Here is a 25,701-nt window from a genome sequence, read left to right on the forward strand (position 1 = left end):
TTTGGTAGCTTTCATTAACGAAAACAATTGCTCACAAAGGTAAGTGCTTCCGAACATAGACAGTAAGGTAAACATATAAGCCTGGCACACCAACTTCATTGTATTTTGCCTTCAGAATAGAATCGGACTGCAGTTCAATCAACTCCAGCAGTTCAATCAACTCCACTCGGATATTCTCAGGCGCATTCTCAACGTGGTAAGAGAGCAGCGCAAAGTCCTGTTCGTGTGAACTGAAATCACGAAACCGCTCGCTGAATTCATTGCTCAGTAATTCAAGTTCAAATTTTACTTTACAAAGTTTATATTGTAAAATAAGCCGATATGCAAAAAGCCACCTGACCTGCACTAATTTTACAAACTCAAAATCACAAAAATATGTTCATAAACAACTCGCCAACTTCTCGCGTCCACGTCAGATCTTCAGCGGTAGTCTGCACCAGGGCCGCTGCTGGCCAAACGGGTGCCCTAAGCAGAAATTTACTTTTATGCCCCCTCCCCCAAATATTACGGAAGTAAAAATAAAATAATAAAAAAAAACACCTACTATAGGGGCCAAAATAGAACTTTATTCAAATAAAAGTAAATACATGAGGGCGCGCGCGTCATCACGTGTGCTTCGCCTACTCTGCGTTCACCGTAAAATGCAATATATACGTTTATAGTTTTGTTTATTTGTATATGTATATTATTAATATTAATTTATTATTATTATAATATATAAAAAGGATTTTTTTTGAGCAGCTGGGATGGTGCCCCCCTGGGAGTTGGTGCCCTACGCAGACTGCGTATTCTGCGTATAGGGAGCGGCGGTACTGGTCTGCACTAACTCTTCGTTACAATACTAGCACAAAATGACATAAAACTAGAGTGAAAATATGCGGGCTATTACTACTCGTGACGGTCAGTTCTGCCCAGTGACCAGTCCCCGCAGCCCAGTCAGTAGTGTAGCCTAGCAGGGGCGGCCCTGGGCAGAGAAAGAATCGGTGGCCCCTTCGCCCGCCAAAGTCATATGGCATCTTATGCACGGCAGGTAGCCACGTCCATTGCGGACACTGCATTGCCGCCTCGTGCTCATGACACGCTTCTATATGCGCGTGTCCGTAACTTGAAAGTGGCGGCCCATGATATTCTCATTACGGCAGAACGTTATCATACTACATATAGCTTACTGCTCCGACTCTAGCGACATTAGTAAATACAGCGTACTAATTAACAAGAAACACAATGTTTTTCGGCCACATTGCCGTCCGCTATGTCGTTATTTTCTCCTTCTGTTTTATGTTCAATATATATTGGCGTGGCGGCCCTGTGCAGGTGCACAGTTTGCACATACCTAAGGCCGCCCTGCTGCCCGCTGCTGCAGCCTAGCACTTAGTGATGGGTCGTTCTTAAAAGATTCGTTCATTTTGAACGAATCTTTAATGTGACTCGGGAAGAACGAGTCGTCTCGTGGGAGTGATTCGTTCAGTCGCGCATGTGCATTTGCACAACGTCCTATAGTTTCTGTATTAGAATTATTGATTCACCTGTTTCGAGTCGTTCGTTCATCACGTGACAGCCCCATAAAGCTTAACCAACTCAGTCTGAGCCGAAAACAGAATTGATTAGTTCATCTCTCTAATCTTCGGGTTCGAGTCGTTCGTTCATCACGTGACAGCCCCATAAGCTTAACCTATGCAGTCTGAGCCGGAAAGAGAATTGAACGAAATGACTCGAAAAAAGATTCATTCATTTTGCTGAACGAGACTCAAAGGTCCGAGTCGGTAAAATGATCTGAACTTCCCATCACTACGTAGCACTTCAGTTGTGACGTCGCGGCTCATTAACTTTGGTCAAGGCTCGTGGCTATACTAGCAGGTGACGTTTCCGGTACCGTAATGACATGGAAAAACGCGCTTTTGTCAGAAGGCACAAGTAAGAAAAGTCAATAAGTAACGCGGAAGATGCAGAACGATTCAATCACAAACGATAAGGAATCATTTTGTACAAGTTCAGTGCTAACTAGGATCGGTCATGCAGGTCGCATCGCGTGTTTGACATGCCTGCGCTATACCACAACAGGTAAATATAAAAGTGTTATACGGGACATCGAGACGTCAAAGGTGCCGTGTAGGAGACTGACGTAACATCTGCCATGTGAGTATTCAAGTGAAAGGTGCTATATGACAGACAAACGTGCAAGGCACTTTAAGGGAGAGAGAAGTGTGACATTTGCCAGATGGCTGTGAAAGGCTCTATATATTTGATGTATAACAAATGCGCTATATAAGAAACGCAAATAAACAAGTTACATATAAAAGGCGTTATATAGGACAAAGAGATGTGAAAGGCACTATATGAAAGAGAGATGTAAAATGTGCTATGCAGACTTACAAGAGAAAGAGGTGAAAGGCGCTATAAAGGATAAGAGAGCGACAGAGGTGTGAAATGTGCTACATAGGAGCTTTTTAGCTATAAGGCACTATATAAGACAGACCCATAAAGATATGTGTATGAATCATACGAAACTAGGCAGAGGGAATGTGAAAGGAGCCAAATAAAATATCGATGTCATTCATCCATATGTGAGATCGAAGTGAAAGGCACTATAAAGAACAGAGAGAGAGAGAGAGCAATAAGTAGATGTTAAATGTGCTGAGTAGACTCCCGATAGCTATGAAAGGCACTATACAAGACTGACAGATGTGGACAGCTCCATACTGTGAAAGGCGCTATATGATCGACAGGTGGGTTTATAGGGTCCTTACTGTCACAGAGTCCAGTTCCTTGAATGTGGTACTCGACATGCAACGTGTAGATTGGAAAGGCACTACAAATGGTGTGAAAGATGCTGTATAGCAATAGGTGTTAAAGATGGCATATGAAAGGCGCTATATTTAAGTATGTGAATTAATAGACAGATATAAAAAGCACTATATAACAGAGATGTGAAAGGCGCTATATAGCTACTCAGATATCAAAGGCACAATACTGTGTGTGTGTGTGTATGCTGTGTAGTATCTGTGTGTGTGTGTGACATGTTCATACCATCACACACACGCGTATTACGTGACAGTATGCCATGAAGGGGCACTGAAAGCAGTGATTAATAAATATGAAGTCCTATATATGTGATAATCCTTTGGCACTGATTTTTTGTGCCCGCTCATTAAGCTGACTGTTGGCCGTTGATCACTTTTAGGTCACACACTTGGTTGTCTTCATGAGAAGCACATCTTACCTTTTTAAGTGAGACGTCACCAAATGTCACTAACCGATGTCCCTCCTTCCTGCCCACAGACTCGGTGAAACCTTCCAACCCGATTGGTGGCGCGGCCGACATTCCCTTTGCCAACCCAGGGGTGATCGCGGCCTCCTCCATGGGAACTTTTCCACCTCCGTACCAGCCGGTCAGTGTTCGACCCCTGGAGTCCTCGTCCAGCCAAGGGGAACCGGATGACTACCTGTGGCTTTCCAACTGTGAAACGAAGAAACCTGAGCCAGAAAGGTGAGTTTCCTGGGGTGGGGTCAGCGGAGGGTGGCAGAGGTGCTGGCGTCTGCGTGACGGTGTGTTATAAAATCAAGAACATCAGCAGAATGACATCTCCTGTACAAAATGGAGTTTCCTCATTTCTAGCAGGTTCCTCCTCTCTTTCCTTTCGTTTTCGCTCTCCGTCTTCCTGCTGCCCATTCCATTGGAGGCTTGGGGGTTTGAGGTGTGGGTGTTTTGCGTTTCCAGTCACTGTGGGGATCCAAAATACACAACGACAAGACAGCAGTCCTGACCGCTGATTCAGCCGAGCCACTTAGTCGAGGTCACCTAATGGCGACTAAGGGAAGTGCATTTCAGAGTGAAGCCGGGAAGCACTTCTTCACATAAAGGGCTGTGACAATTGGGACAAACTTCTGGGCGGTGGAGCTCATACTGGAAACCTTGACTTTTTCATTTTTAGTAAAGAATCTAGATGAGGCATTGAGACAACCAAGCGAGTGACAACATAGAGCAACTGGATCAAAGCATAGAACTTATTTGTCCCCAGAGGGAAATTTGGTCTCCAGCTGATCAAACTGTTCTCATTCTAAACTGGCCGAGTGATAGACTGGCATCCAGCTCACGGTTGGTACCCTTTGGAGGCCTAATTTGGCTTTTAGCCTCAGGCCACTTAACTCTTTCGTCTTGTTTCTTAGATACCGGAGAGATGCCCTGGGGCTCCCTCTAGTGGCCAGAGATGTTCTGCTTTTTGATCCCCTGAATATTATAGAGGGGTAGGAGGTCATCCCCAGTATCTTATAAAGGGGGATCCATGCTGCCCTCTAGCAAACTATAGGGTTCCAGTAGGTTACTGGTCATTCGCCACTTTCTTCCTTTTTAGAAGAAACCTTGTAACTTTTGCTGGAAAAACTCAAACTCCTTCACTTTGCTCGCATTCATTTTATTTTCCCCTCAACAAACAACACTTCATGCCCCAGAAAGATAAAAGCTTTACAAATGTATTAAAAGACCGAAACACGTAGACCTCTTGAGTTGGACGTTTCGGGACTGTATGGCACGCAGTGCAATCCAGAATTGTCCTCCTTCTTTGTCTTTTCCCTATTGCATAATTAATTGGCAGGTGCCATTTGCCTCACACTTGGCAGATGTCTCTTCTTTCTTCTTTTTCTTTCTGTTGTGTCACCAACTTGATCAGTTTGCCATATGGAAGACCCCAACCCCACTAACTTTGCAGAGGCTGCTTCCTGCTACATTTTTTGCTTCACCAGCACATATTAAACCATTACGTTTTCGACTGACACTAAGATTAAGGTTCTGGCCCCGGTAATTCGTAAATAATCATGTGACAGACACATGTAACCCTTAGCATTGTTTGTTTATGTACAAATTGTGCCACCCATCTAAGAAGGGTTTAAACCAAAGTGATCAACGTAGACCCCAACATTGATTTTTGCATGTAATGCATGTAATAATAAAATGCATTGCATTTGTCATTCCAACAGGTGGCACATCACAAACAGCAATAAAATGCTTTGCTTTCTCCATTCCATCAGATGGTGCATCACAAATACTTGTAGCAGTAAAATGCATTGCATTTTCCACTCCAACAAATTTGTAGTAACCACATTTACAACATTTGAGTTACAACTGGTTGCATTTCTTTTGTTTTTCCACTTGGAGCACAGGTGGGTGAAGTGACTTGCTCAGGGTCACACAGTGTCAATAATAACACAATTTACATAATTACAAACACAAGAGATGAAAAAAAATCACAATTAACAAACAAGCCAAGGAACACCAACCTGCTGTCACATAACTCCAAGTATCCCCTTCAGGCTGAATGAATGCTCTCTGTGCCCCACCAATGGGCTTCCCAATCCCACAAACCAACCCTGATGGCTCCTGCTTTGGACCCCTGTCAGCGTTCATCTCTGTTGCTTGTTCACCATCTAGCATTTCATCCTCTCTTGCTGCTGATGAACATGAGGAGGAGTATCTGCTTCTAGAAGACTGCGAGAGCAGGAAGGTCCACCCAGCGGGCCAGTGAGTCCACCTGTGCATCTGTGTGTGACGCGACTAACTCTGCCACGTCTGCTCCAGGCTACGTGTGCTGGGTGGGGGGGCAGGCAGCTTGGAATGACTTTGACAACTTGTGAGACTTTGAAGAGCTTTTTTTATGTGTGTGGAAATGCAGGCAAGCATGTCAGTTATTGGTGGGCTTCAGTTTGGGGGGGGTTGTTCAAGCCATCACATTTATCTTACTAGAACCTGACCTCAACAGCGACACTCCAATAGGTATTCAAAAATGGGATATTTACTCCTCAATGTAAAGAGGGCAATGTATTTGAATATGGTGCCTATATAGAGTGGTCAGCAAGGGGGCGCTGTTGTGCCAGACTGCGGTATTCACAAAGGAGCCGTCAACAAACGTCAGTGCAGGGTGGGTGGGGGTTAATTTGATATGACGCGTTTATAGAATGAACAGTAGGGGGTGCTGCTGAGCAACCTTTAATCCCACAATTGTATATGGAGCCATTTATAACTCACTTCAGAGTAAAACCCCTTTAAATGGTAGACTGTATTATTAAAAAATATATAAATATACATATATACACACACACACACACATACATACATACATATATATATACAAACAAACAAACATATATATATATATGATTGTCTGGATGTCTTTGATTTATGCGGGGATGATTCCAGTTCAGCACAAAGACAATTCTTCATGTCATCAGTTCGCACACTTCTTGATGGTCCGGGATTTTTCAAGTGATAAACTGAAGTTATAGTGTAATGAAAATTGCATAATTAGATCTGGACCACCATATATATATATATATATATATATATATATATATATATATATATATATATATATATATATATATATATATATATATATATATATATATATATAATATATAATATATATGTGTATGTGTATGTGTGTGTATATACACTCACCTAAAGGATTATTAGGACCACCATACTAATACGGTGTTTGACCCCCTTTCGCCTTCAGAACTGCCTTAATTCTACGTGGCATTGATTCAACAAGGTGCTGAAAGCATTCTTTAGAAATGTTGGCCCATATTGATAGGATAGCATCTTGCAGTTGATGGAGATTTGTGGGATGCACATCCAGGGCACGAAGCTCCTGCTCCACCACATCCCAAAGATGCTCTATTGGGTTGAGATCTGGTGACTGTGGGGGCCATTTTAGTACAGTGAACTCATTGTCATGTTCAAGAAACCAATTTGAAATGATTGGAGCTTTGTGACATGGTGCATTATCCTGCTGGAAGTAGTCATCAGAGGATGGGTACATGGTGGTCATGAAGGGAAGGACATTGTCAGAAACAATGCTCATGTAGCCCGTGGCATTTAAACGATGCCCAATTGGCACTAAGGGGCCTAAAGTGTGCCAAGAAAACATCCCCCACACCATTACACCACCACCACCAGCCTGCACAGTGGTAACAAGGCATGATGGATCCATGTTCTCATTCTGTTTACTCTACCATTTGAATGTCTCAACAGAAATCGAGACTCATCAGACCAGGCAACATTTTTCCAGTCTTCAACTATCCAATTTTGGTGAGCTCGTGCAAATTGTAGCCTCTTTTTCCTATTTGTAGTGGAGATGAGTGGTACCCGGTGGGGTCTTCTGCTGTTGTAGCCCATCCGCCTCAAGGTTGTGCGTGTTGTGGCTTCACAAATGCTTTGCTGCATACCTCGGTTGTAACGAGTGGTTATTTCAGTCAAAGTTGCTCTTCTATCAGCTTGAATCAGTCGGCCCATTCATTCTCCTCTGACCTCTAGCATCAACAAGGCATTTTCGCCCACAGGACTGCTGCATACTGGATGTTTTTCCCTTTTCACACCATTCTTTGTAAACCCTAGAAATGGTTGTGCGTGAAAATCCCAGTAAGTGAGCAGATTGTGAAATACTCAGACCGGCCCGTCTGGCACCAACAACCATGCCACGCTCAGAATTGCTTAAATCACCTCTCTTTGCCATTCTGACATTCAGTTTGGAGTTCAGGAGATTGTCTTGACCAGGACCACCAGGACCACACCCCTAAATGCATTGAAGCAACTGCCATGTGATTGGTTGATTAGATAATTGCATTCATGAGAAATTGAACAGGTGTTCCTAATAATCCTTTAGGTGAGTGTAGATATATGTGTGTGTGTGTGTGTATATACAGGTGTGTATATATATATATATATATATATATATATATATATATATATATATAATGACACTATAGTGAGCGTTTATTTAGTACATACATTTATAGAATGACCTTTTGAGGGGTGCTCCTCAGCCATCGTCAATCCCATACCCAGTCCAAAGTGACAGACTATATATAGCTTTTAATATTTTGAAGAATGAACAATAGGTGGCGCTCATAAGCCGCCCTCCATCCCAGAGTTTTACACGGCCGTGTAAAAGTCCTATTATATGATAGACTAACATTAATAGAAAATGAGCTCTCGGTGTACAACAATGTGTATGGTGTTTGTTAATTTAATATGGCACTTCTATGGAGTGAACAGTAAGTTGGCGCTCTTATGCCATCATGATGGACAGTGTTATTACCATACATTAAAGGGCAGGGGCAAGTTTACTTAATATGGCACTTTTATAGAATGAACAGTAGGAGGCGCTCTTGTGCTACCCCCAATCTGACAGTTTTACATGGCGCCGTTTATAACACACTTTAAATGATAGACTGTTCAAAAAGATGGCATCACTGAATGTATTTAATATATCACATTTATAGAGGGGTATTCCTGAGTCATCGTCAATTCCACAATTTTATAACACAGTCCAGAGTACAACTTCATTAAGTAATAGACTACATATCCAAAGGTCCCCTGGGGGATTAATGCAGTGTACCAAATGCCAAAATATTAACTTTGATATTTTATAAAATACACAGTAGGGGGTGCTCTTGAGCCATCCCACAAGTTTACATGGCACCTTTTCTAACGCCTCCCCCAGTAAAACTCCTTTACATTATAGATGGATTTGTTCAAAAAATGTGTAACTGTCATACATCAGTGTGCAAGCGAAGGTTAATAAATATGGCACTTTCATAGAATGAACAGGAGGAGAGGTGCTCTTATGGCACTGCTTATAAAATACAACTCCATGAAAGGACAGACTGTTAACATTAAAAGAAAGGAGTTGCCAACATACAACAATGTGCTTTGTAGTTAATTAAGTATGGCAGTACAGAGTGAACACAAGGGGGCTCTTGCGCCGTGCTGATTGACTGTATTCAAAAAGAGCAGCAAGTTTATTTCAAATGGCTCTTTTAGAGAATGAACAGCAGGGGGCGCTCTTGAGTGTAAAATTCTTTTTAGTGACAGATGGTATTATTCACAAAGATAGTATCCGTGTACACTGAGGGGCATATGGATGGTTATTTAGTATAGCGCCTTTTTATAACACAGTCCAGAGTAAAACTCCATCTGCTGATAGACAGCATTATTGGAAAAAAATAATAATACTGAGAGTATAACAGTATGCAGGGTAGTAGTTAATTTAATCTGGTACTTCTATAGGTGAGCCATAAGGGGGCGCTCTTGTGCCATCCTGATCTATCACCATGTATCGAAGTGCAGGGGGCAATTTATTTAATATGACACTTTTAGAGATTAAACAGTAGGAGGCGCTCTTTAAGCATCCTTAGCCCCACAGTGTTATATGGATAGGTTATACTTTTTTCGTCCCCAATGGGAAAGTAAAATCTTATGGAAGCTCCAAAATACATATGGCACCATTTATAACGCCTCCCCTAGTAAAACTCCTTTACATGATAGGCTGTATTGTTCAAAAAAAGAGTTAAGTACAATGATGTGCAGTCGACGGTTAATTGATATGACGCTTTCATTGAATGAACAGTAGGGGACGCTCTTATGGCAAGGTTTATAACACACGCCAAAGTGCAACTCCATGAGATAACAGACTGTATTATTAAAAGAAAGGAGTCGCAACATACAACGAGGTGCTCTGCAGTTCATTTAGTATGGCACTTACTATAGGGTGAACACAAGGGGGTACTATTGAGCCACCCTAAAAGAAGAGGAGCAAGTTTATTTAACATGACAGTTTTATACAATCAACAGTAGGGGGCGCTATTAAGCCATCCTCACTCCCTCAGTATTATATAATTGTATATTTTTTATTATTTGATATTCACGTTAATCCTTGAGGGGGAAATTTTCTTTTTGCGTGACCTTTGGGGCATCGGAGCACAGGGTCAGCCATTGTACAGCCAGACCCCCTGGAGCAGTTTTCAGGTGAAGAGCCTTGTCCTTAAGGGCCCAGCGAAGTAGACAGCACCATTTATAGCCCAATCCTGAGTAAAACTCCTTTAAGTGATGGACTACTTAATTCCCAAAGGAGCAGTCGTCCCGTAATGATGTGGCAGGGAGTGGTTCATTTAATATGGCGCGTATACAGAGTGGGCCGTAAGAGGCGCTCTTGAGCCATCGTGATAGACTGTATTGTTCAAAAGGATGTTTTCATCGTCCATCGATGTACGGGGGTGGGGGGGGGCGTTTATTTATTCACATGGCAGACATGTGGAGTGAGCAGTAAGGGGGCGCTCTCCTCGGTCCCACCTTTACTAACCCCCTTTAAGTGTTATGCTGCATTATTGAAGAAGGAGTTGATATTGTTTGCCCACTTTGCCCCACTCACACGCCACTCTCACACTTTACCCACCTTCGTGTGTTTGCCCGTGTGTGGTGTGTGCCCGTGGTGTTTTAACCTCTCAGCTGCCTGATTAATGGCTCACCATTAGAGAGCTTAGCTTTGCCCAGCATGGCAGAGCTGCCCCCCTTTAGTCCCGGTGGTCCCTATATTTTCATAGATGACGAGTGTCATATGTGATGTCGGGTATTTATTATTTTTTTTTTATTTTTATTTTTAAATACAGGGTCCACGCAGAACCTTCCAAATCGACCTCTTCCGAGACGGACTGCAACGACAATGTTCCTTCCCATAAGACTCAGCCAGGGCTCTCCAAGCAGGTCTCCAACAATGGCTTCTTCCAGCAGCTCCCCAGTATCTACGATTCTCCCCCGTCGCGCGTGGCCTCGGTCTCCAGTGACTCCGGCCAGTACGTCTTGCCTCGCAGTTACTCTCAGGACACGGTCCTCCTCCTTAAGACCTCTTCTCCCCTCGTCACCGAAAATGACGCTGACGACGTCTACTTCTTCAACTCTCCCCGACGGAAGACCTCGATGGAGACACAGATGCGGAATGTCTCCATCAATTACGAAGTCCCCTCCACGCCGGGCTCCAACTCCATTTATCAGGTGCCCAAGACTTGCCCGGATGGGGCCATGGGACAGGCCGCCTCGGGAGCGGACGTTCCTCCTCCGCGGCCCCCAAAACCTTTGCTTGCGGCCCCCGAGAGGTCCCCAACTGAAAACAACACAAATCTTCGCTCGTTCTCGGAGGCTGACAACACCTACTGTGTGCCCACGGCGGCCGGCAAGTCCCTGCGCAGCAACACAATCCCCATCGTGGACTCCTCACGCCTGCGGAGAGGTCAGTGTGGGGGGGGTTTTGTATTTGGGTTGTGTATAGCGCCTTTTTAAATTGGAATGGTAATCCTGCAGGGAACAAGAGGCTTCAGTGCTCAGTATCTCCAGGTAGATCGAATCTCGGCAAGCTTGGGCCTCCTTCTTTGTACTCAAAGTTCGCCTGGAAATGGTAGACATTACAGAATGGCCAATTCCTCAGCCCTCACTCTCTTCAAGACCCTCTTACCTTGGAGGAATGAGCTGTTCTCATCTCGCTGTGCCCTGATGTCGGTGTCACACACTTACAAGGCAATATGTCAGCCTTTAACACAAGTGACACCTGCTATGAACTGACACCTCATCCACAGCTGGTTCCTGCCTTGTGCAAATGCTGCTGGGATAGGCCCTTAGCCTCCATCATTCTGAAATAATAAGTAAGTGGGGGGTGGTTGATAATGTTACATTATAAGAGTGAGTGCCCAGTCATAGACTGGTGCCGCCATCCAGGGGCTGTCCCTGCTGCCAGGATAGGCCTTTCCCTCTACGATTCCAAATTAGCTAAAAGGAGTCTGAGAATGTCACTTTCGATGTGAGTGGCTCCAATAATGTTCTGGCACCCCATCCAGAGTTGGTTCCTGCTCTGTGCTCATGCTGTCTGGATAAACTCTGTTGCCCACAATTCCTGAATCCACCTATTTTTTTGGGGGGGGTTTGGTAAAATGCCTTAATCCCTGAAGGGGAAATTGTGTTTTTATCTGGTTGCTATGTCTTCGTCGTTCCAACAGATGGCGCATCACAAACATTAGCAGTGGTTTTACAAACCCCATACCAAATGGCATATAACAAAGACATATGCATTACATGTATTATTCTAACAGATGGCGCATCTGCATTTTATTACTACAGATGTTTGTGATGTGTCATCTGTTAGAATGACGAGCGCACTACATCCTCCTTAATAAAAGGAGAAGTGTCTGCGTGTCAGTCTGGTTGCTATCAAAGACGTAAGCATTGCAGTTATCATTCTAACAGATGGCACATCACAAACATTTACATTGGTTTTATAAAACCCCATACCAAATGGCATATAACAAAGATATATGCATTGCAGTCATTCCAACAGATGGCGCATCACAAACATTAGCACTAGTTTTATAAAACCCCATATGAAATGGAATATAACAAAGAAGTATGCATTGCATTTATCATTCTAACAGATGGCACATCACAAACATTAACAATGTTATGAAACCCCATACCAAATGGCATATAACAGACATATGCATTGCGTATGTCATTCCAACAGATGGCGCATCACAAACATTAGCACTAGTTTTATAAAACCCCATATGAAATGGCATATAACAAAGACATATGCATTGCATTTATCATTCTAACAGATGGCGCATCACAAACATTGGTAGTAATGCATTGTATTATTACAGATGTTTGTGATGTGTCATCTGTTGGAATGACAAGCACAGTACGTCCTTCTTAATAAAAGGATAAGTGTCTGTGTGTCAGTCTGGTTGTTAACAAAGACATATGCATTGCACTTATCATTCTAACAGATGGCACATCACAATCACTAATTTTACGAATCCCATACCAAAAGGTATATAACAAAGACATATGCATTTCATGGGTTATTCCATCAGATGGTGCATTGCAAACATTAGTAGTAATGCATTTTATTACTACAGATGTTTGTGATGTGCCATCTGCTGGAATGACAAATTCAGTGTACCCACCTTAATAAAAGGATAAGGTTCTCTGTGTCCGTCCTGCTGCTATGTCTCTATCACTCCAAAAGACGGCCTTTACAAAAATTTTTAGTAATAAAATGCATTGCATGAGAGAGGTTGAAATGTAAGTAATCAACTTAGACCTCCATGTTAATGTTTGCAGTGCACCCAATGGCACATCACAAACAATTGTAGTGATAAAGTGCTTTACTTCAAGTGTTTGTGATATGCCATCTGTTAGAGTGACAAATACAATGCATGTGTCTCTGTTATATGCTATCTGGTATGGGATTCATGAAAGCAGTGTTAATGTTTATGATACACCATCTGTTGGAATGATAGACATAGCATCCAGACAGATACACAGACGCCTATCCTTTTATCAAGGTGCATATTGTTTTACAGAAAGCTCATGGAATGTCATTGCAATGTTGTTGTCTGCCATCCTTCAGTGATGCAATAACAATAAACTTTCTGTATCTACTCAACACACTTTACAGAGATGGCGAGGTGCCACCTCAACTACCACCAATGTGCAGCATCCACCTCAGTGTTGCAACAGCAGCCATTCTTGTGCCAGTGCTGTCACCAAACATGAGCTATTAGGTGGTTTTAGGTTAGGAGTGAGAGAGACTGGAGATAATTAGGGGGCCATAATGGATGAAACCGGGGTGGGCTATTTAGCCAGGACATCAGGAAACAATCTATAAACTTTTCAAAAGATCTTTCATGACCACAGAGTATTAGGATGTTGGTTTTACGTCTCATCCAAAGTGTCCTCGTCACTGCACTGGGACATTGAGATCCACAGACAGACCACAGGGTGAGCGCCCCCTGCTGGTCTCACCATCACCTCTTCAAGCAGCCACCCAAGCTTTTCTTAGATGGCCCCCCAATCCAAGTACTTCAGAAGTTTGTTCACATCATTCCAGCTATCTTATTCAGCACCTTCAGCAGCAGACACATGTAAGATAATATACCAAAGTGACACATTTTAACATGTGGAGCTTATCAAGTTGCTACAGTAGGTCAGGCTTTGTCAAATATAGTGCCTTTCACAACTCACCTCACTGAAGTGCACGTTTAGAGCTTATCAGGTTACTTCAATCAGTCGGGCTTGGAAAATCTGCAAGGAAGCCGAGCAGCCAGTGCAGGACCGCCAACAGTTGAAAAGGGGACATCCCAGAGTTCTGTGCAGATGGCCCCTGGCACTCAAGTGCTGTGCTTTAAATGGGGGTTTTCTTCCACATCACTGAACATTTTTGTAAATGACTTTAAAAGTGCAATTTGTTTACTTTGCTTTGTCAACGCAGTAAAATGTGTGCAGTGGCCATTAGTAAACAGAATCAGACTCTGTGTTCACTTCAGCAAACCTATGATTTTCAGGTAACGAGCCTTCAATGTCTAGCTCATTTGTGTGTGTGTGTGTGTGTGTGTGTAAAACATATATACATTTTGAGTGTGTGTGTGTGTGTGTAAAACATATATACATTTTGAGTGTGTGTGTGTATATATATATATATATATATATATATATATATATATATATATATATATATATATATATATATATATATACATATACACTAATAAATATACATTCAAAATTTCCCCTTGGGATTAATACAGTTAATCTAATCTTATACTGTATGTACTGTGAACTACTGTGTTATACTGTACATATAAATAAACGATTATAATCACCCAAAATGTACAGAAATTGTAAACAACACGGCAGCCTGTGCCCAAGGCAATCATAAAACCAAATGAGCACAACACAAGAATGAAGCCCTCTAAGGAGCAAGATTAAAAAAAATAAATAAATAAAAAAAAGAGGACATAGGGCAAGAATTCACACCTAAGGTGAGGCTGAGGGCGGAGCAAACAAAGGTAAAGGAAGAGCAATGGGAGGAGCAAAAGGAGGACATAGAACAGAACAAGACTCAGCTGAGCCAAAGGAAGGGCGGAGCAAAGCACAATGGAGGAATAAAGAAGGACACTGTATGTCTATTCATAATATAATGCCTCTCATCTATCTATCTTTCTATTATACAGTGCCTTTCACATCTATCTATTATATAGTGCTTTTCATATCCATCTTTCTATTATATAGTGCCTTTCATGTCTATCTATTTTATAGTGCCTTTCATATCTATCTATTATATAGTGCCTTTCATATCTATCTATCTATCTATTATATAGTGCCTTTCATATCCATCTTTCTATTATATAGTGCCTTTCATATCTATCTATCTATCTATTATATAGTGCCTGTCATCCACCTGTCTCCATCCTGGTCATCCCATATATTTTAATCCATTCTTCTTTATCATGGGTGACATGTTGGTTGACTTTCACTGCCCTGATGCCCGCACTGCCACGACTGCATCCACATTTGCTCATCCAGGGCCAATTTGGAGTTTCCAGTCAAACCCGCCCATATTTCTGAGGTGTAGATTGAAGTTTGGTGTCACCCAGACAGGTGGAGGACATGCCCAGCTGTACACAAACTGTGGCCAGACTGGCACTCAAGTGCACTCATCCTGACTTGAAGAAGCAGCAGCTCTAATGAGTGAGGCTGGCAAAGTCTGGCAAGCTGAACTAACATTTTTTTGGAAAGCATGTTTCCATGTTTGTTTTTTTCTAAGCAGGTTTTTAAAGATGAGGAGAGCATGTCGGTGTCCATAAAGGTTTCTTTCTTTGTTGCAGATTATACTTCCCAGGATTCGTACGATTTTCCACGGCCGTTTGCCGACAGCAACAGTTCCTTGGATCTTAATGAGAGTTTCAATTCCTACCTGGTAAGTGATCACCTTCAGGGATAAGTCAGTCTGTTTAGTTTTATTTTATGTCATATGGATTGTAAGGCCGTGCCAGTTTACTTCCATTCACCCATATACATTTCTTTATGATTGGTGCGTGACCTGGAAAACACAGACGTGCCGTTTCCTCCTTCACTTCTCTCGGCCAGCTTCGTCCTTCTCCTCCTGACTCTGGCTTATTGAGCTGCTCCTCTTATACAAAATCCCAAAGTCCTTCTGGTGCCCTGAGACTGCAGCTTAGGAACACATCCAGGTGAGGTTAGAGTCCAAGAAAGCGGGGCTCCCTAATCCCCTTGGTGCTCCCTGGCAGAACCCAACAGGGCTGAGCCAATGAACTGCAGATCCCAACATGCCCTGTGGGAATCTGTGGTGGTACCGTAACCCAGGGGGACTGCCATCAAGCATTTTGGGGGAGACAGTGCCCTGTGCAGACTGATTCCCCTGTCCTTCCAAGCCCCGGGCGTCCCAGCCAGGTAAGGATCTCAGCTCAGCTCTGAACAGGATGCCTGCCATTCCCTGTGTGACTTTTCCGCAGTCACAAACAGAGGAATATTATGATCAAGATTATGACATTATGGTATATTATGATCAGATAATATATTTAATAACACGTAATATTAATAATATATAATATGGTGATATTTAATAATATATAATATTATGATCGGGGGATATTATTATGAAGTGTGCGAGTTACCACACACCTGTAGAATCGCTCCACACACACGCACAAAATCTGGAGACACACAGCCACAGGTGGGCTGATGTCATGCGGACCCTCGCAGCCTCACCAATTCACAAATTAGAAATGGTTCTTAAGAGAACATCCCACCGGCTTCATTTTATCCTAGCGTATCGTCGTGGTGTCACGCGGACTGATTGGTCACAGGCCCTTGACGTCCCCATCCACGACTCACTAAGATTATGTCGTTGAATGATTCGTGCCGCTGGACGTCAGCTTAACGGAGAAGAAGTGAACAGACCTAAGCATTAATCAACAGGAAGTACTTATGTGCTGAACTTTTTAGATCCGAAAAAAAAAAAAAAGGAACGGTAAAACGTGGCACGTGAGAAAGTTTGGGCACCCCATCTGCTAACTACATAATAGCACCTTCCCCTCACCAAAAGGCAGAAACTGCAGCCCCCTAAACGTTCTTTGTAGCCAGCCATTTAACCAGGGGTGTCGTGACTTTTGCACACCCATACTCATTGGGTCTCGTCAGGATTCTTGGGTTCAGTTTTGGTGTCCTTATTCCACCACTAAAGTAGAGGAATGTGAGCGAACTCCTTCATGAAAATCGTCACAATAATTTTTATTTGTTTATTGGATTTTTTTTGGCCACCACTTATTATGGAGATGTTTTTTAATGCTCTCCAGGACTTATTTTCATCTTCCATCCATCCATCCATTATCCAACCCGCTATATCCTAACTACGGGGTCACGGGGGTCTGCTGGAGCCAATCCCAGCCAACATAGGGCGCAAGGCAGGGAAAAAAACCCTGGGCAGGGCGTAAACCCACCGCAGGGCACACACACACACACATACCAAGCACACTGTAGGCACAATTTACAATCACCAGTGCACCCATCCTGCATGTCTTCGGACTGTGGGAGGAAATCCACACAGACACGGGAGAACATGTAAACTCCACGCGGGGTGGACCCGGGAAGCAAAACCGGGTTTCCTAACTGCTAGGCAGCAGCGCTACCCACTGCGCCACTGTGCCGCTCTATTTTCATCTTCTTCTATTGAAAAACTACATGCAAGTTGACCAGAGTTAAATATCGCGGTGGTCAAAGGTTGGCACGTTTCTGGTTATTTCTGCAGATCTTTGTCACGACAGACCTAAGATGTAAGGGTGCCACTAGCACTGAGCTCACCCAAGGGGGGCCGCTTATCCACTTCTGATTTTTCTTCTGCTTGAAATCTCGACACGCGTACAGCTTGACCATCTAAACTCTTCCCTTACAATTCGGTGTTTCCGAGCATTCGACCCTCGCATTGTATTCAAATTCTTATAATGGCGCCATATATAGTGGGTATAGAAAAAAAATCCCCCCCCATTGAAATATTCCCATTTTTTTTTTTGCTTTGCAGCTTTAAGTAAAAAAAAAAAACACAAACCAAAATTTTTCCCAGCTTTACTTCCTCAATGCGACCTCTAACATCCAAGTGAAAGATATGACCGCTACAGTTCAGAAGAATTTTAAAAACTCAGAAACAAGACCTACTGAGATGAATAAAGGATCACCCCCTCCTAAACTCACTCAGGTGTCAGTGCCCACCATTCCCATTGCGATTACTGGTTTCCTCCCACCTGTGATCAGTGTGATTAGTGAAGCTGTTCCTGGTCCATTCATTCCCTTACTTGGTAGACAACAACTGACTATGTGTGGCCGACCACTTTCAGAAGATCTCAGGATAGAGTTGTGGACAGATATGAGGCAGGAGATGGAGACCAAAAACATCTCAAAGGTGTCATCAATCCCAAGGAGCTCAGTAAAGTCCATCATAAAGAAGTGTTTGGTACTACTAGGACCCTCCAAACTGGATGGAAGAGCAAGGAGGAAACTGGTAAGAGAGGCTACCAAGAGACCAATGGCCACTTTGAAGGAGTTACAGGATTTGATGGCACAGAGTGGTCATTAGTGGTATGCATGTGACAATAATGTCACAAGTGATCCAACATTGTGGCTTGTTCGGGAAGGTCGCACTTGTCAAGAAAGGCCACATTAAGGCTCATTTGAGCTTTCCCACAATGCACCTTGAAGATTCTGATGCCAAGTGGAAAAAGGTCTTCTGGTCAGATGAGACCAAAATCAAACTATTTGGCCTCAATACCAAACGGTCCACCAAGGCAGCTCACCATCCACAACACACCATACCTACAGTTAAGCATGGAGGGGGCAGCATCCTGATGTGGGGGTCCTGGGGCTCTCGTTAGGGAAGAGGGAGAAATGGAGGGGGCAAAATATCATCAAATTCTTGAGGAAAACCTGCTACCCTCTGCCAGTAAGTTGAAGATGGGCAGAATGTTCACCTTTCAACACAACAACAACCTGAAGGACACAGTAACATTGACCACACAGTGGCTGAAGGAAAAAAAGTGAATGTCCTGGTGTGGCCAGTCAGAGCCCAGACCTAAATCACACTGAAAATCTGTGGAAAGATCTGAAGATATCAGACCACCAACGCTCACCAGCCAATGTGACCGAACTTGAACAGTTCAACTGGAAAGAAGAGTGGGGGGCAAATATTGAGTGGGCTCAGTCGAGGTGTGCAAAGCTGATAGAGAAGAATCAACAGAGTCAAGGCTGTCATTAAAGTAAAAGGGGGGTCAACAAAATGACATTGACATTGGGGGGTTCCTTTATTAATCTCAGTAGGTTTTGTTTCTGATGTTTTATTATTTTTCTGAACTGTAGCTGTGATATTTTTCACTTGGATGTTCGAGGTGGCACTGAGTAAGTAAAGCTGGGAATAAATATTGGTTTGTGTGTTTACATTTAAGAGTGTAAAAAAAAAAATGGGAATATTTCAAAGGGGGGATTCTTTTCTATAACCACTGTATTGATGACACTTTTGAATTTTCTCCACAGAAGAACAAAGGGATGATGCCCCTGAGCAGTGTCTCAGGTGAAGAGAGCGACGAGAATTACGTCCGCATGAGCGCCAACTCCCCATCCCAGCACCACTCCAGCAGCCTCTCGGAGCTCATCCAGGAACCTAACTACGTACCCATGACCCCCAGCAATATGGAATTCCCCTCGCTGGGGAAGCAAGTGCCCCCGCCAGCTCATATGGGCTTCCGTTCCAGTCCCAAGACTCCGCCACGAAAGCATTTACTCATCAGTGAGTGCCAACCGCCGCCCGTGGACCGGAACCTCAAGCCTGACCGGAAAGGTAAGAATGGCAACGTCTGCCCTCGGTGGCTGCTGCTTGTCCCGTCTGCTGCCCCCTTTCTTTCTTTCTTTCTTTCTTTCTTCTCCGACTCTTAACTCATCCTTTTCATGTGGAAGGAAATTTTAAATTCACTTTGCACCCGTCTAATCGTTTGCCACTGCTTAACGGTGGAACCACTCGATTTAATACGTGATAAACCACACAAATCATCTGATAGTGCTAAAGAGGGATTATGAGCGCCGCTGGTGACTAAACGACTCTCGTCAACAGTCAGACTGTGGACCTATGGGGCGAGTGTAATTGTCACACTTTACATCATAGTCGCAACAGGGTCAGACGCACACCGTAATGACGGCCAGCAAACAACACGTTGGACAGATTAATGAAGAAGATCCTTAAGGTCAGGATAATATTGTGGTGTAGGATGGGGGTTGGGTCCGTTCAGCGTCTCTGCGTCAAGTCTGGGGGCTCAGTCAGTGCATGTGTCGTCTCTTCTCCAGTCCGCGGTTTTCATGGACCTGATATCCAGGAGCAGCCGAGTCTGACAACCTAAGGGGGGCTCATTTGTGCTGGAAAGGGCAGGACAGGTACACACCTGAATTTGGAATTAATCAGAATTTTTAAAAAACTCCACAGTGGGTTCATTAAGAGTCAAAAAAAAAAAAAGAAGCTGCAAAGAAAAAAAAAGACGAATAACTGTAAAGAGAATTGTAGGGCGTGTGACAACATGAGGACAACCGTTAAGAAGGATAGCAGGACGGGGGGGCTAAAAGAGGAATAGAGCAGATAAGGAGAAAGAAGGGGCAGCAGTAGCTCAGTCGGTAGAACGGGTTGTCCAGCAATCGGAGGGTCGCAGGTTCGATCCTGGCTCCCGGCATGAGAATGCAGCTGTTGTGTCCTTGGGCAAGACACTTAACCTACCTTGCTCGGAAGGATTGGTGGCGCCAGTGTTTGGCAGCCTCGCCTCTGTCAGTGCGCCCCAGGGCAGCTGTGGCTACAAAGTAGCTTATCATCACCAGCGTGTGAATGTGTGTGTGAATGGGTGAATGACTGTTGTGTTGTGAAGCGCCTAGGGGGGTTCTTGAACTCTAGTAGGCGCTATATCAAATACAGGCCATTTACCATTTCAAGACCCCAAGAGATTCTTTAAATAGTAAAAGAACAGTCAATGAGGAGGTGAAGTGCATCAGGAATAGTAAAGGGGAATTAAAAGACACAGACAATGAAATAGCCGGGCACCCTAAACTTACATTTTTCTGAGGTGTTTACAAGTGAATAATCTCAGAGCAGTAACAGGGACTACTAAGGAGGTACTGAGGGATTTGAAAATGTAGAGGGAGAAGTGCTGCTGAGATTAAACAGGCTGAAATCACACAAATCACCAGGACCAGATCAGATTTACCCTCGAGTTCTTACGGAGGCTACTGAGTACAGATATAAACCCTTGACACATAATTTAGGAAGTCACTGCACACTGGAGAGATTTCAAAGGATTGGGAAATGGTAAATGTCATCCCATTATACAAAAAGGGTGACTGGGCAGATCCAAGCAACTATAGGCCAGTAAGCTTAACGTGCATCACAGGAAAATTTAATGTAAAGAATTATTAAGGAGAAGATTGGGCAACACATGGCAAGGACAGGACAGTCAGCGTGGGGTCAGAAGAGGGAGGTCGTGTTTTACTAACAGGCTGGAATTCTATGAGGAGGCACAAAAGGATATGACCAGAGTTGAGATGAGATTATTTATCGTGATCTTCAGAAAGCATTTGATAAGGTGCCACATGAGAGGGTGGGCATCAAACTAAAAGAAGTGGCAGTTCAGGGTGTGGTGTGTAGATGGGTAAAGAATTGGCTCAGACACAGGAAGCATGCCCATGTGACAGATGCCATCTCCATATCCACATTTTGTGATTCCAGCCAGCCCTCCACATGCCTTCTAACTTCTGTTTCTTCTCCCGATGCTTTCTTCCCTCCTTTATTCCCATCAGATTTTCAGTCTTTTAACGCATTTTCTTTTTGTTTGGCGTCTGGTCTCCTGTGTGCTCACCTTGTTGCCCCCCAACTCGAGTTTTGCTGCCTTTAATGCCATGCCATGCCAGGCCTGCTGGTGCTCCGTGTGCCCTGGTGAGAGAGTCTTGTTGCTTTGTTGCCTTACCTGGTAAATGGCATGGAAGATTTGCCAGTTTGCACTAACATCTGAGCAAAGTGGGTTCTCGGAAAGGCGAGAAGTGCTTTTAGGTGGACTGAAGTACGTATGCATCCCGCTAGACAGCAAGCCTGTAGTCGTAATCCCTGGTGGTGCTGTGGTGGGACGGCTCCATTTTTAGAGGGTCTTTCTCCCTCTTTCTCTCTCTCTCTCTCTCTCTCTGTTCCTGTTGTAATTTGGCTTTCCTGCTAATTGTTGCAAAGACCCCTTTTGCATGGAATCAGCGCTCCACATGGGACGAACTCATAAAAACGTGGTAGGCCCAGGTGGTGTGGACGTTGCATTAATCTCCAGCATGTGCAGTGGCGAGCGAATGCCTTTAGTGGTGCTCCTCAGGAGCAAAAATCCAACTCGGGCTCCCCATTCCAGTGGGGTGTGTTTTCTTTTTTCTTTTTTTGGCTTTTCGTTGCACGTGCTGGTCGCTTTTTGCCAAATGAGCGCCGTGCTGCTTGACTGTTCAAATCTTATAATGAGAAGGTCTTCTTTTGCCAATCAGGTCAGAGCCCTAAAATAATCCGAGCTAAACAGTATGGCTTAGAGCGCAGCGATTCTCAAACCGTGGGGGAATTCTCAAGGAGATTTAAGGGTACGTACTCCACCGACTGGCACTTCTACTCGGCTCCATGGTATTCCTGGCGGGGGATCTTATAAGCACGGCTTGGCCAGACTCCAGGTGCTTTGGAAGTTATAAGAATTATGCTGTCTAAATGGTGACGGTAAGTGGTCTGGTTATGACGGAGGGGGGTCCCAGCTGTTCACGCACAGACTTTTTAATCCTTTCTTTAATTTTTATTTCTACCCAGAATGAAATGAACTGTCTGTTGGAATTTACACAATGGGTCATGGGGGTCAAACTCCGATCCTGGAGAGCCAACATGGCACCAGCTTGTTATTCTGGGCATTTTTATTAATTAACGGCCAACGGAAGAGATGATTTAAGGCTTAAAAAAATAGTAGCTAAGAAGGTTCCATATTTTAAAAATGTGACCCCAAAAATCCAATAAATAATGTTTGTGGACCACCCTGGTTGTCGGTGGCTGTTTTGCCCAGTCACACCTCACCTCCAAACTCAACAGGGCTACTTCTGGCCTAAGCAGTAGGCTTATGTTGGGACCCTAACCCTCCTCTTTTCTGTGTGACTTGGGGACCCCCGGACAAAAAAGTGGTCACTGAGCTAAAAAGGGCCCCCCAACACTGGCAGTCACATGTAAGCTGGGCAGACACTCGGAGAGATGAACCTTGAGGGTGTGTGACACTGCATTTCTAATCTATTTGAGGCTCGTCGGCGTCACCGTGAGTGGAGTCTGGTCATGCAGTGTGACGTCTTGTTTTATTTGCCACTACTCTGCAGTGATGTTTCCTTTTCTGATTTCTCAGTCAAACCAGCCCCGTTAGAAATCAAGCCCTTCACTGAACCAGAGGACTTCCAAGCCCCAGTGCGGTCTCCAGTGACGAGGACGTTTGCCAGAGAGTAAGTATCAGCTTGTTTAATCCCGGAATTGAAACGGAATACATCCTTGACGTGATCTTCTTTTCATCGGTTTGGGGGTCCATTGGGGTGCCAGAACGTACCCTGGTATCACCAGGGCACAGTCATACACAAACCAAATGAGGTTAAAGGAGCATGAGATAAAAAGACGGGACCCCCGCCCTGAACGAGTCCGGGTGTGAGCCTAGTGTGGCCTCGGGATTGACGTGTCCCAGAGTGACAGGAGTGAGAATATCGAGAGTTAAAAATTGATTTACAGTACCTGTTATGTGTCTATTATTACTTATTATTTGTTGCAAAAGAACGGGGGGCAGTCTTCAATGTACCATACTGTACTATATGTAGATGGAGAGTTTCTTCAGGTGTAAACGTATCAATGCCTTCTAGACACTGTTCTGGACCCCCAGCAAGCATTTAAATGACGGCTGTGCATTTGTGTTAATATCCCCCTGGGGGATACTGCTTGTGTGTGTGTGTGTGTAAGGGTCGTGCCAAATATAACAAGCGTACTGTTCGATTCAGCAGAAAATAAGTTCACGTCCGCCAAATCTGCAAGTCTTTGTTTACCTCCTTAATCCCAGGACGATGCCCTTTTGCCACCTTTCAAGAGTTTTCTGGATTCCCTTGCATACAAATCCCATTCCAAGAGCAACGTGGTGAGCCCAGCTCCAGTCACAAATCTAGTTTCAGATCGTCAGTATCATGTAGGAATTTGGAGAAACATCTCATTATCTTTGATGGAATTTGGTGTGTTTACTCGCTTAATGATGCCAACACATTGCACAGGTTCAATCTGAGGCAAGTCAACCCCTTTGAGTGGCCACAATTGCATGGAAATGGTTGGGTAAAATTTGGTCAGAAAATGTACAGATGTTCTGCTATCCCAAACTTAACATTACAGTGGACAACAGATTGTTTCCAAAACTTTTGCTTCCTGAAAAGCGCTGGGTGGTTTTGACAGACCAAATCAATCAGAAAACAAGCCACATTTCAGTTCGTCAGTATCATGTAGAAATTTGGAGAAACATCTAATTAGCGGTGGTGGAATTTGGTGTGTTTACTCGCTTAATGATGCTGACACATTGCACGGGTTCAAGCTGAGGCAGGTCAACCCCATTGCATGGAAATGGTTGGGTAAAATTTAGTCAGAAAACGTACAGATGTTCTGCTATCCCAAACTTAACATTACAGTGGACAACAGATTGTTTCCAAAACTTTTGCTTCCTGAAAAGCGCTGGGTGGTTTTGACAGACCAAATCAATCTGAAAACAAGTCTTGTTTCAGTTTGTCAGTATCATGTAGAAATTTGGAGAAACATCTAATTAACGGTGGTGGAGTTTGGTGTGTTTACTCGCTTAATGATGCCGACACATTGCACAAGTTTAATTGCGCTACAAAATGTTTTGCTGCAAATTTTCGTTTGTACGCCATATTTGATATTTCTCGTTTCAGTCAGACAGCATTGGTGAATTCCACTTGCCACCAATCCTGCTTTTTCATCGTTGCAATATCCTGCTGAAACCTTTCACCATCTTAATCACCACGATTAGCCGGGAAGAATTCCAAGTGTGAATGCTTTAGCGGCATGTTTCACTTTATGGATTTGTGTGGTTGAAGCAGGACGTCAACCCACTCGACGGAGTTTGGTGCACCGTAGTTGCGAACAAACATCCCCGAATGTCTTCCATGCCGCATCCCTCCGATCCCTCAGATCTTCGGATTACTTGTCAGTGATGATGTGTCGGACAAAAATGCCGTCCTTAATCTTGATGTCAGTTATCAGTGGAAAGATGGGTCTCAAATATCAGACTCCTTCACCATTCATCACTTTTGCAAAATTCGTTATCAGCCCAGCTTTTGTATGAAGAGGAAGCAAAAATATCTTTATAGAGTCGGAGTCTTTTATGTATCCCTGCTTACAGAGCATCCAATGAAACGACAGCAAGGACTTGGTATATCCGAGCTGTATGTCATTCCTTTCAGGTCACCATAGCTGTTCTGGTTGAAGTTGTTGAACTGTATGAGTTGGGGAGGCTAAAAACTCCTAGAATTGTCACAGAAAACCTTTATTATACTCTTACAGCAATTCTGTTTTAGTCGCCTCATTGTAATGCAATACCCTTCTCCCACCGCTTCTCTCGCTCCCGTACTCATATTTTCGTTACCATGTCCAGCATTTTTTTTTTTTTTCCTCTTGAATTTCTTTCCACGGTAGCAAATCTTCTTCCCGTCGGTCTCAGTTTTGACTTCAGGAACAAACAGAAGTCACGAAATCTGATGAATACAGGAACTGCGAAGAAGCAGCAGCCATGTTGCTTTTGGTCAGCAACTCTTTAGCTGACGACGCTTTGTGTGCCGATAAGTTTGACAAACGACAGAATATCATTCAGTCCTTCAAGCTCGTTTGTTTAGCTAATAGCTAAGCTGTCCCAAAATGGTTGTCAGGAGTGGAATTTGAAACCACGCCTCCTTTTCGGAGACCAGAACATCCCACA

General features: G+C 43.7%; 1 protein-coding gene across 6 annotated transcripts in view; it reads left to right on the forward strand.

Moving 5' to 3' along the window:
• Nucleotides 1-25,701, forward strand: part of gab1 (GRB2-associated binding protein 1) — a 162,671-nt gene that overhangs the window by 122,417 nt on the left and 14,553 nt on the right. For 3 of the 6 annotated variants that reach the window (XM_039750192.1, XM_039750195.1, XM_039750196.1), the window contains exons 3-9: nt 3,280-3,487; nt 5,426-5,515; nt 10,444-11,060; nt 15,490-15,581; nt 19,205-19,508; nt 22,214-22,303; nt 23,095-23,188. In XM_039750192.1, the coding sequence (XP_039606126.1) occupies nt 3,280-3,487; nt 5,426-5,515; nt 10,444-11,060; nt 15,490-15,581; nt 19,205-19,508; nt 22,214-22,303; nt 23,095-23,188 (1,495 nt within the window). The remainder of the gene's footprint in view (nt 1-3,279; nt 3,488-5,425; nt 5,516-10,443; nt 11,061-15,489; nt 15,582-19,204; nt 19,509-22,213; nt 22,304-23,094; nt 23,189-25,701) is intronic. The other 3 variants (XM_039750193.1, XM_039750194.1, XM_039750197.1) reach the window with 3 other exon arrangements.

Source organism: Polypterus senegalus, chromosome 4 (genome assembly GCF_016835505.1).
Source record: "Polypterus senegalus isolate Bchr_013 chromosome 4, ASM1683550v1, whole genome shotgun sequence".
NCBI classification, from domain to species: domain Eukaryota; kingdom Metazoa; phylum Chordata; class Cladistia; order Polypteriformes; family Polypteridae; genus Polypterus; species Polypterus senegalus.